Source organism: Liolophura sinensis, chromosome 6 (assembly GCF_032854445.1).
Source record: "Liolophura sinensis isolate JHLJ2023 chromosome 6, CUHK_Ljap_v2, whole genome shotgun sequence".
NCBI classification, from domain to species: Eukaryota; Metazoa; Mollusca; class Polyplacophora; order Chitonida; family Chitonidae; genus Liolophura; species Liolophura sinensis.
Window position 1 is genome coordinate 32,854,982 of NC_088300.1, and position 13,107 is coordinate 32,868,088.

Consider the following 13,107-nt stretch of genomic DNA (forward strand, 5'->3'; position numbering starts at 1 on the left):
ATGTAAATTTTATGATTTGGATGTCACCTCTATTGAATGATATATTTTATTATAAAATCACGTCAAAACAGCAGTATGGAAGATATATTTTATGTTAACTAACGCTCGTGTGATTCAATGATATTCGCGAAAACAGTTAAGGATCCCCAATATTGCACGAAATATCGCTTTCTTTCTTTATTAATACGTCTATTTTCATTCATAACCACCAATCCACAGTTATAACAAGTAAGCGATTCTATGATATCACCTGTATTGCGTATAGACCTATCACTCCATTAATGAAAAATGGGCATGGTTTAGTATTAAGTTAGTTGGCCTACTCCAAGCTATTAATTCTTATTAGAAATGTAAACCTCAGAACCTAATTTACCTTCGACATTGTTAGATTGGTAATCCAAGCGATTTCTAATTAACTAAATGAACATAGCAAATGATAACAAGTTAGCTTTTATGAAAACGTCAGCACATTAGTAAACTAGCATTGAAATAGCTCCACAAGTGTTCCGCTCTTGCCACCACCGACACAATTGAACACGGCTGAGCATTGCCCATTGTGCGTACCTCTCAGGTCGTGTAGAAAATCACACAAATGGCCTTTTGGAGTGTTGTTTGGACGGTTTACTCTCGGGTCTTTCTTTGTCCAGTTTGATTTGAAGCACAACTATAAACTCCATCGACAACGCCACTTCGAGCTATACCAATGATAAATACACAGACACTTAGATATACTCATAAATAGATAGGACGACATCGGGCCGTGGTCTCGTTTTTTCAAGTAGAGGCTCAACACCGGCTTTGGACAGGGAATTTTTAGATTCCCCCACTCTCACTGCTGTGGAACCATGGTGACAATAATAAAGTTAGCCAGTAACTTACCACATGTTCGTGGTTTACGACGGGCACCCTGATTTCCTCTACCCATGAAAATTGTTGCCATCGTATATACATGTATAAGTAAGTGCTCCTAATTGAGCGTGACGTTAAGCATAAATGAAATACGTAATTAAGCACACAGATACACTTTAAAATGTTGACAATTACAAAATTCTTAAGGTCGATTTTGGTCTTGACACTATAGCAGTATACTGATAAGTAGAAAGGAAATATGTGGAAATTGCATTTGTGGTAATTGTGGTTATTAATCATGGCCATTTTACCTGCAGAATCCCCGTTTACAACCTGATGCATACACCACTTCCTGACTGTATCAATGAAACCGAACTGAGTCTATCAAGAATTCTGTCTTACAACTAAATTGTTATAATTCATTTTAATGAGGTTGAACAAAATAGCGTTGCAGTAGTAGAGGGGGGAAAGCAACACCACCAGTTGCCTTCCGCTTTAAACACGAAATATACAAGTTGGCTGTGAAAAGTGTAGCTGTTACCTGTTATTTATTTATTTGATTGGTGTTTTACGCTGAATTCAGTAATATATCACTTATACGACTGCGGCGTGCGTTAAGGTGGGAGGAAAGAGGGCAGAGCCCGTGGAAAACCGACAACCACCCGAAGGGTGCTACCAGATCTTCACACTTACGACCGGGAAGAATGAGCTAGACTTGAACTCACAGCCAACACATTGGTCCCTGGATCATTGAGACCTCCTCCCGGGCGTATTCAATTCGAAAACTGATTTCTATAGGTATATTTGAGTAGAGCTGAAAAACTTGCACCATTGTCTTTTAATTGGTCTGTCTTTTACTCAGTGCACCCGGTAGTTGGGCAACAAGCTTTTACCAGCTTTAACGTGTTGACGTAGTTGTAGCTAGGATTAATTGGTGACATTTAATTCCAGGTTAACCCATTAACACAGGGACAAAGCTTCTTAACCACCGCTGAGGACCGCTGATTGTGACAAAACCTGATGCTTGTTGATTCGCCAAACATGACCTGCATTCGATGACTGATGAGGAGTTCCGCACAGATGTTGGTCACTTTGTTTGGCTGCTGTATGGTTACTGATAATTGGGTACTTTTTGTTAAAGAAAACTTTGGATCACAAAATTGGTATTGTATTGTACTGTATTGTTCTGTGCTGTACTGTATTGTATTGTATTATACTGTAATGTACTGTCTTGTATTGTATTGTACTGTATTGTACAGTACTGTGCTATACCATATTTTATTACATAGCTATAAATGTTGTCCAATGAAACCACGAACCACGTGACCGCCTTGAACTTGGGACGATACTGCATCACGAAGAGCCGTATTCTGTATGCATTTTGTATGCTAGTAAAGGGATGTAACTTTTTATACTAAAAGCATTGGACGAGGGCACTTCTGTGTTCATCGTTTGCTCTCTGCGTATTTGTAAACATTGACGAGGAAATGTGAACGAGGAAATAAATTTCATTATTTGTTGATTTCCAAATTCACCAAAATACTCAAGCGAAGATCAAAGGTGAGGTAGGAATATACCAGCGCTGAATACAGAGTGCATTGCCCGCCAAGAACGGGGTGACCGAAAGATCTTTCTCCAGGCCGTGGCTGAATCTGTACGCGTATCTTCGATCGTTATTTTTGCGCGAAGTTTAAAACCTCAACTCGAACAGGTAAAGCTATATAATAAATAGGACATTGTGAAGTGTTTTGTACATTATGGAGTGGTATATTGTACCCGTTCACGTTGTGTTGGAAATTCGCATTGGCCTCGACGCCTACAGATACGGATTTTCAACACAACATGGAGTCTTATAATACCACCCGATAATGTAGGCCTACAAAACACTTCGCAGTAACCTAATAGTATTGTATTGAACTGTATTGTATTGAATTGTATTGTATTGTATTGTATTGTATTGTATTGTATTGTACTGTACTGTACTGTGCTGCACTGTACTGTACTGTATTATATTGTATTGTTAGTAGTAATATGAAAAAATAAATGTCTACTGTTCATGGAAGAACATGAATCAGTGGACAATGTTTCCCAATAACTAACAGAGTTTACATATACAAAAAATCTTGAACAAATGATAGGTAAATACCAGAATATTTTACGTCGAGATGGAAACTTCCATGGCCTATGGATCTTCTTGCAAAGTGTTCTGAGCAGTGTGATAGTTCGTTTAGAAACGGAGAACATTTCCGGTGTCCGTGCTGTGAGCTGGAAGATAGGAAAATATGAATCAAACCAAAATGTAACAGTTAAATTCTTGGCTCTCGTTTACGTGATTCTGTGTTCTATGGTCACCCTAATGAATAAACCTATCTGAGGTACTCCCACGACATGGAGGGTTGCGACATAGATGAAATGAAAATTTTGTACCCCACCTCAGTGTTATCTTAAGACAAATGTGTTCAAATTTCAACTTCCAGAATCAAAAACTAAGCATCGTATAGAGTTCTAAAATTTTGTCTTAAGTCAGAATCGGCCCCTGGTAATTGGTTCTGACTCAAAATTTTGAAACTTTGAGTTTCTTTGTTTGATTTTTTGTCACTTTCGTCACTGTCAACCCATTATACATGATACATGTACTTAGGCTCCGGTAGTTGTGAACTCATATAGATCCTTGGTGAGAATGTCAGCTGGAATATTCCAAATTTACAGTTTGGCTTGGCGCTGGCCTTGGGCAGGCGTAAAGACACCTGCCTGACAAGATTGTGTAGCTTTTGCTTCTGTAAGTCTGGGAGCGTTTACCAATATCCGCACGTGAAAATGAGTGCCAATCGCTGACGTCAAGATGAAAGCCGAGCCCTTGAGGTATACAAGCGTATGTTACGACGTCTGTGTCCGTTGCCTTGACAAGTTTGTTTTCTCGTGGTCTAAATCTGTAAGAAGGCATCAGTATAACTGCATTACTATTGGTTAATATGGAATTATATTGTGTGCAACATCTATCTAAAAAGTGTTCGTCACTAATATATTTCCTTTCCTGTTTAGGTTATCCAACCACTGAAATGGCTTTGTGGCACAGAGCTCTGTTTTCATTTAGTAACTTATATGGATTATATAGCAAGAGTACAAGGCGACTTGTTCGAATCGATCTTAATGTAATTTGTCATCATGGGACTGATTTACATCTGCGAATCTGGTTGATCAAGCTCCTGGTCTAATCCTGAAATATTCTCACTGTCTTGGGATTTTCAAGCCATGCTAAATTTACTGTACTGTCGACCAACGAGGTACGGTTTAACCAAATTGACACAGATGGCTATTGGTCACGTGATGTTGACTGATAACTGGCCGAACGTGAAGGGTATCCAGCGCAGGTTCTCTGTCTCCGTATCGGCTACCATCTTGAAAAGAGCCCGTGCTCCGAGTTAATCAGAGTGCTATACCAGTCTCGACAACAAACGGCCGATTATCGAATTATCACAATCAACTGAGGCACACGGACAACCATAATGGACCAGGCTAATTTCGCTGCCTAGCGGTCGGCTGTCTGTTTGGCCCGTCCAAGCTAATATCGCTTGTTTTAAGTAGCGCCTTTTCGTATGCAGCTGTAGAATGACATTATAGTTTTCTATTATTTATAGATGGTTTCCTGTCGGCATTCAAAAGAACATAACAGGTCGTCAGTCCGTCAGTTGCTCTGAAGAAACAAATATAGGGCGAATAATGATACTAATCAACTGTGGTGCCACACTCGTTTCTATCCGAAACAATAGAGTGAGTTAGTGAGTGCTTGGGGTTTAACGTCCTACTTAACAATTTTTGACGACGAAGGAATCCTTAGAGTGCATGTAATGTGCCTCCTTGTCGCAGGACGGATTTCCACTTCTCTTTTATCTAGTGCTGCTTCACTGAGACGCCTTACCGAGTAAGCCGCCCCGCCCGAGCCATTATACTGATACTGGTCAACCGGTAGTTGCACTATCCCCTTTATGCTGATCAACAAACCAGTATTATATGATGCTTAAGTTGATTGTCATATAGCGGCATACCTTATCTTAACGCTTCTGACGTATACCCAGTAGCAATTGGGGCCTACAAATAATTGTCAAGTTAAAATTTCAAATTTTGACTATATAGCACTGCAGAGTCGGCCCCGGGGTGCTTTAGGCTGCATTAGTTTGGACGCAGCATCAAAATACACCGTAAAAATAAAAGCCAAAAATATACTTTAAAGCTGCTTGAAGGACATGCATGTTACATGCCATTTGCAAGCCATGCTTGAAATTACTTTAAAAATAAATTATACCAGTATTTAATTACTGTAAATGATCTAAAATTTCGTTCATGACAAAGTTTCGCGTTTTTAACCCGAACTTCGTCATGTAAAAATATCTATAGTTTCTAATTAACTTTCCAAAAACATGACAACGCGCTGAAAAACACTTAAATCACAATGTCCCGGTGTAAGAAATGTTTAGCATCCCATGAGAATGCACACGTATGATGTAAAATAAGACCTTGGTTGCTAAAGTAATCAGGCGATGCTGAAAACAAATGACATCAGAGGAGAGCATGTGGGAAATTTCCTGTCAACCGATAAATCAGTATAAATTTTTATCTGTTTGTATTTGTTCATTTATCTATTTGGTGTTTTACGCCGCGCTCAAGAATATTTTACTTATACGACGGCGTACAGCATTATGGTGCATGGGAGGAAAGCGGGTAGATATCCCCACGTATGTCTATTGTGTGTGATCGTCATCGTTCCTTTTGGTGATTTTTGTTTGGTTTAGTTTACTTCAGTATTTAAACGGGTTAAATTTAATGCACGTATCTCAAACTCAAAACTTATCCATGTCATAGTGTCGCTTACCATGGGTGTATTGCTCAACTGTAATAAAGTTGATATTGTAATAAAGCTGTGTTGCTCAAACTGCAATAAAGTCCTTGGATTGGTCGAACTATGTAATAAATTGTGTTTTGTTTATCATGGATTGGTATTGTACTCGTACATGTTTGTTGGGGTTCCGCATTGGAGTATTATTTTGCTCTTGACCTAACTTTTCTCCATTTTACAAAGATGTTACAATGATGCTATGCGCATTAGGTATGGTTACGTATTACTGTATTACATATTTTTTTGTACGCAGGATACGACAAGCGCATGTTATGACCGCTTCGTAAAACCATCCCTAGGTGGTATGCAGTAGGGCTTGAACTTTCAAACTATTTATCAAACCATGGAGACTTCAACAGGGAACTGCCTCTGTCTGATAAAACCATAGTTTTCTTTAAGCACATACATCATTGTCTCTGATAGAACGGTCGGATGTTTTTTTCCACTTCACAATCTGGTGGTTTCTGACTAATCTATCATGGCCGACATACATACACCGTTAGACGACAAGAAATCCGTCCCCTGTACATTATCAGCTGTTCTTCTCCGTGCTCAGTGCTGAAACCGTGACTGACAACCTGAAAGCATCCATTCAAAGCCTCACCCTTCATCGCCTGCATTTCCATAATAACCTGCTTTCTTACTCAGTCTTCATGTTCTTTAGGGGATAAATACACCAAAGAAAAACTGCAGCGTGTCAATGCTAGAACTAACGATGAGTGACATTTAGACCTCAACAAGTCCATTTTTTACCTTCTCAACCAGAAATTCTTTTTTTCCCCTTGATGTTTATTACTATCTCCGTCTGCGGATTTTATTACAAGGACTCTGATTCTAATTTATCGCACCACAAAAAGTCGAAGTGCGACTGGAGAAAGAAGGCATGTGTCTTAACACTGACTTGCCACAAAAAAGCCAAACAAGAAGTTACCGATAAAGAAGTGTGATATGGGTTTTTTTTTCCATTCATGACAAGCATATATAAAGCAAGCTATAAGGTTTCAAATGCCGACGTTCTATGTTGGGTGAAAGCATTGACTTAAGAAAAGAACTGTGGAAGACTCCAATTATTTACCTCTGCGGTAGAAAGAGGTGGGTTTCAGAAGTTTCTGAAGATAGTTATTAAAAGCAAGAACTGTACAAGATTCAAATTTTATACTTCTTTTGTATAAAAAGAATGGTTGAGTAAACAAAATTGTCGGAATGTGCACTTTTCTACTTTGTTACTGAAAGCAGGAACTGTACCAGATTTGAATTATTTACTTCTGCTCTAGAAGAAGAAGAAGGTTGGTTTGAGATAATGATATTGGTAAATACACCTTTCTTGACAGATATAACTGGCAAATGTTTAATATGTTCCAGGAAGGTTTATCAACGCTGAAAATTTATACCTTTATTCTATTGAATCTTCTCGTCAATAAAGTGTTCGGCAGCAGGATACAGATACATATATCAGCAAAGCAAGGGGCATTTTCAATTTGTAAGGAAAAAGGAGGTCCCACAGACATATTTTACGGTAAATACACCTTGCATATATTAAAACATCTTGATGACATTATCTATTCCTGTTCATTCCGAAACTGAAATGCAGAAACAGAAAGAGGCCTTAAAACAGTTAAACAGTGAAAATGTCCTAGATATGATGGGATGTCAGTCGAATTCTACGAAAGAAAAGACTGTTCAGACATCAAAAATCTAGTATCAGAGAGTTTACTATATATGCATTGTTGCGTGACAATCTCAATCATTGCCAGCAACCTGCGGATGGTCGTGGGTTTCCCCTCTGCCCGGTTTCCTCCCACCATAATGTTGGCCGCCGTGGTATAAGTGAAATATTCTTGAGTACGGCGTAAAACACCAATCAAATAAATAAATAAATAAATAAACAAATAAATAAATCTCAGTCATCCTAGGAACTTATCACTATAAATACTGGAACGTCAAAGACATTCCTGCATCAAAAGCCTGCATTCTTAGCTTCTTAAAATTTACAATGAGTGTAAATATCCTGTGAATAAACATATCTCTGACATTCTACATGTAACTCATCACTATACTCAATTCGGTTCGATCTTGCGCTATAGCAGCGTTACATGCACCGTGTTGACGAAAATCAATATGTTGGAATGAATTAATGAATGATTATGGCTTAACGCCACATCGGCAATATTTCAGCCATATCGTGGCGATGGAATGAATTAACGATTATGGTTTGGTACCATTTTTGACCATATTACAGCCATATTGTGGTGACACCACGTTGGATATATAGCTATAACAGTTCCAAGATATTGAAATATATGTACATATTTTTATCTAAGGCGGAGAAAACATAATAATTGCATAAAGTTCGTATAAAAGAGTTTGAAAAGTTAGTTGTGAATACGATCTATATTTTTTTCGATTTTCTTTAATCAGAAAAAGCCATTTGAAAATAATTTTTATATGGTGGGTTTTGGGACCATTGTATATGTATATGTTGTCTTTCCATAATACTGTTATAAATAAATAAATTATAAAGATGTAACGTATGCTTAATGAATATATTTATGCGAGAGGATTGTCTTTCAGCTAACAGTTGTGTTCAACCTGGGTTTTAATCATGTTTACATATTCCTGAATGTTATTATAGTTTAGATTAAATCAACAAATTAACGTTCAAATACATTTCTTTTACTAAACTTTTAAAGACAAGCAACAAATTTGTACATTTACAATGGATATTTACGACCGCGGCTTTATTACTGCAAATAAGCTGAGCGACTACCATCGGTATAAGGGCGAATCAGCTCTTGAGATTTAGAGGCTTTAGCATGTAATTTAATTCATGCGATGCAACTGCAGAGCTATGTGCATGGCAATATAAAGTGTATGTACCTTGGGAAGCACCAAGGCTTCCAGGGAAAATCGTTTCTTTCCTGGGGAAAAAAAGAAAGATTAAAGGCGCAGCGAATGGAAAGCCAAGCAAGGTAAAATGCATAGCAAAATATATGTAATAGCGAAGGTACCCCTTGGGTCAACCAAGCTAGGTAAAATGCGTAGCAAAAATAATAGCGAGCGTTTAGCTTGGGAATTGCCAACCGATAATTCCGCGCCATGGGAAAATCCAAGATACTTAGAATGATCTCAGTGGTTTACATCGATGACCAGTAATAATAGCTTACCTACTGTCTGGAACTTACCAGGTCTGCCATGCTTTTAATTTCCAACGTTTTTGTTAAAAGTATTGCAAGAATGCAGCCAACAGAGTATGTCTACACACACTCTCCCAAACAACTAATTATTTTCAAACTTTGGTAAATTTAATAGAACACTTGCTGATCGGAAGTTACGAAAGACTCCAGAGTTCCTTGCACGGTGTTCAAGAAAATGTCATTTCCTATAGGCAACAGGTGTACTCCAAGATTGTGTGGGTTATATCTGTATGCTTAATCTCCCTGCACTCCTATATCGCTCTTAAGGCCGATTCGACTTTCCTGTTTACGTTGTGTTGAGCTCTCTCCGAAGCTCTGAAGCTAATTGCCCATGCCGGTTTAACACTGGCATCATGTCTAACTACACGATAGTACACCCCAGTACTAGTTTGAATATTTCCTGAGCACATAGCTCGCGGCATTTCAAGGTCACCAAATCATTTGAACGTGTATAACAATGATGTGATGCTTTCGGTAGCTCTTCGGGAAATTTGATATGGCGTTAATCAGAGCATTTAACTTCAAGTCTGATTCCCAACAGAATAAGTACGCTATACTTTGTGCAGATCTAAATTAGGTTGCATGGGGCGCTCTCTAGCCCTACGATATAACTGATATGCGATGAGCTGTCTAGCTGTCGCAGCACCTTCTGAATGCATGCGACTTGAACTGTACTGGTGTAAAACCACTGAATTTGATCACTATTCTTAGCAAATCTACATCTTTTATTTCAGGTTAAGCAAAATCTGAGAAGGGATTGCAGTGCGGTCTCATGCACACCCCTGGTATTTTCAGACATATCAGCATCTAAGGGACGTTCCTTTTCAGCATCTATACATCTCCCACAACTGAATTGGAATAGAGGTCGGCTGACTGTCTGTTTTGGGGGCTAGCTCTCTGAATCTTGCCCATGGCTCACGAGAAATTGAATCAGCAATGGAGTCATTCATGCCTGGAATATGCTCACTTTTAATGAGAATATCAAACTGTAAACATATCATGACAAATCGTCTAACTAGACGATTCATGGCTTTTTCTGACCAGGATGAAGTATTATTAACCTCCACAACCGCCATGTTGTCCGTGTGGTACAAAATTTTCTTGTTAATAGAGTTTCCCTATAGGACGAGCGAAGCATCTATCAGGAAAATATCCCAAGAATGTTATGTTACCTGTTAGACCTGACTTATGCCATTCTTTGGCCAATGGCTGAATGCCCACTTTTTCTGGAAATATATACCGAAATCGAGAGAACCTGAACTGTCCATGTACTTGTGAAGTTGTTCACTGGAACGCCGGTGTACCGTCTCGGAATACACTAACTCAATGAAATCTCATGAAAAACGACAGCCTGGTTTGTAGGTCTTCTGTCATTTCGTGTGTGACTCTGACTTGGTGACGCAATTTTATAACTGAGCAGGTAGCAGCTATTAATCTGCAGGCAAAAGGCCCTACCTGGAGCAACAGCTCAACATGCAAAATTTAAAGATCCAATTAGGGACTATAGCTCTTTCAGCTTCACCTTTTTCACACTCAGTAACAAATGTCTTTTGTTATTTTACAACAACTTTCAGCTACTTTCCGATGTGGAGTTCTTATCACCATGTTAATCGTGTCTATTTCAAGTCAGGAAATGTAAGTGAAGTGTCTGGACCAACAGTTTTTATCATCAGATACAGATACCCCAAGATTGGCACAAACTTCCTTGAAAATCTTTAGATTTTGTTTCCACTTCCCTGTATTTGACCAATCACAAAAAAGGAAGTCATCTAAATAATGTAGGCATTTACCATCAGCGGCCTGTCTTTCCCTAACCGCTCCAAGAAACCAGGAAATTTCTCGAACACAGCACAGGAAACTGAACAACCCATAGATAGGCATTTATAAAATAGTACTGGTCTTTTAGTTTAAAGCCACAGCTGATTAAAATCACTTGGATTACCAGAAAGCAGCCGAAAAATGGATGCAATGTCGGCTTTAGCTAACAAGGCCCATGAACCTAAATACTGTATCATACGAACGACTTCGTCAAATTGTACATATATTACTGAACAAATTTTAGGATCTATGTGATCGTTTACTGAGCTACCATGTGGGTTAGAAAAATGATGGATTAATCTAAACTCGCCTTCAGTCCTCTTAGGGACTAAGCCTAAAGGTGATATTCTCACCTTTATCAGCAATAAATACATCAAAAGTAACAGGTTTTGTAGGGCCTGTGCATAAATAAGACCCAGATATTCTGCCCACGGAAATTTTTAAAAACTTTTTAAACACACCCTGAAGACAAATATCTGTACCATTTTAGCATCAAATCCATCTCGACAAACTCCCCTTTACAAATGTTTTCTTTTAGAATTTCGGGAATGTCTGCACCCAATTAGTCAAAGACATTTATCTTTGGCGTTGGGGTACAACTAGTGGCTATAGCAGATTGGGGCGGCAAATCATAACCAACATTTATATTTACAGAACCATATTCTGAACATCAACACTCAACCACAGTCGCAGGTTTTGGGGGCACACTGCTGCCAGAAGCTACATGTACCTCTCCAATCGCGTAAAGGTACGGGTCCGGCTAACACTGAAATCGTAGGAGCGGGTCAGTCTGAAAAACATACAGATTTACTTTAAATAACTGGTCGATTGCTAGAAAAATTCCATAACAACTACAATTTCATTATGCATAAAAATTCAAGATTAAATTCAAGATTAAACTCTCATCTACAAAAATTACAGAACAAGAAGGGGAGCTAACTCCCGTTGGTACCCAAAAAACACCCTCGCGTAAAACTCAAGAAAAGAAAGTGGTCTATACAAGATGAACTCATTTATTAGACATATATTGCTTCCTTTTTAGAACATCATTACAAAGATGAAAAATACCAAATACCCGCCATACAAAAATACTTTCAAGTACATTCTTGTTTTGAAAGAAAAAGTAGAAATAACACCATTAAAAAGCACATTTCAAATAACTTTTCGCGCTCTTTTTTCTTCTTTATCGACAACTTATGAACCGGAATGGTACGCGCTTTCGATTCTGATTAAATTATTTTTGCGTCTTTCTTGAATTGTGAAATGCTATTGTCTGCAGGTCTTTACAATACTGTATTCTAACGTCTTAAATATATCTTCCTTAGCAGCACGGTGTAATGGCCCAGGGGACTCCCACCAATGTGGTCGCTGTGAGGTCATGCAGGCTTGCTATGCGAATGGCCGTGGGTTTCTCCCTTGGCCTGCTCGGTTTCCTCCCACAATAAGGCTGACCGTCGTCGTATAAGTGAAATATTCTTGAAAACATCAATCAAAAAAATAAATAAATGAATGAAATAAATATATTTTTCTTGGTTGAACGTTGTTTTGGAGCGAAATGAATCTGGCTATCAATGACCAAAAGCGTTGAATATTGTTGACAAATGGTATACTAATGTCCGTTACAACGATTTAGAACTTGGCCTCTCAGTGACGATGTATTATGACATGGATACCTTAGAACGACCGCAACACGACCAAGTGAGGATCACTTACCTTAGTGAATATTGATTTTATAATCGGCTGGGAGGTCTCCGTGGGGTGAGCACGCCAGCACGTCGCAGTGACCGAGGTGCCTCTCACCCATGCGGTCGCTGTGAGTTCAAGTCCAGCTCATGCTGGCTTCCTCTCCGGCCGTAAGTGGGAAGGTCTGCCACCTACCTGCCGATGGTCCTTGGTTTCCCCGGGATCTGCCCGGTTTCCTCCCACCAAAATGCTAGTGGACGTAGTATAAGTGAAATATTTTTGAGTACGGCGTGAAACATCCATGAAATCAATAAAATAAATATAATCGGCTGAATTTTGTGCCAGCAGGAGTAAGTAATGTCTTCCAGCTAGTTTTCACTGAGATCCAAGTAAGCTCGTTAGGGAACAAATACGTGTAGAAGAGAATGTGAGGTTGACTTTTGACATAACACAACACAGAGATATAATAAATATATAATAAACCCCAGGCATGGTTTTGTATTTATAGACATTCGATAAGCTATATTGGAATTATCTGTGTAAATGTGTGGGTTCGGGGATAAATTTATTTGCTACACGCAAACCTTACAAAATCACACGTCTTATTGGATGGATGCAAATAAAAATCGATTTTAAATTTCTGCTCACTGACTGGAAGCTTCTGAAGAA

General features: G+C 38.7%; 1 protein-coding gene across 1 annotated transcript in view; it reads right to left on the reverse strand.

Moving 5' to 3' along the window:
- LOC135467109 (thyrotropin receptor-like) overlaps positions 1 to 10,013 on the reverse strand; it is a 108,400-nt gene extending 98,387 nt beyond the window's left edge. The window contains exon 1 of the mRNA XM_064744869.1: positions 9,775 to 10,013. Coding sequence (XP_064600939.1) covers positions 9,775 to 10,013 — 239 coding nt within the window. The remainder of the gene's footprint in view (positions 1 to 9,774) is intronic.
- Positions 10,014 to 13,107: the final 3,094 nt, after the last annotated feature.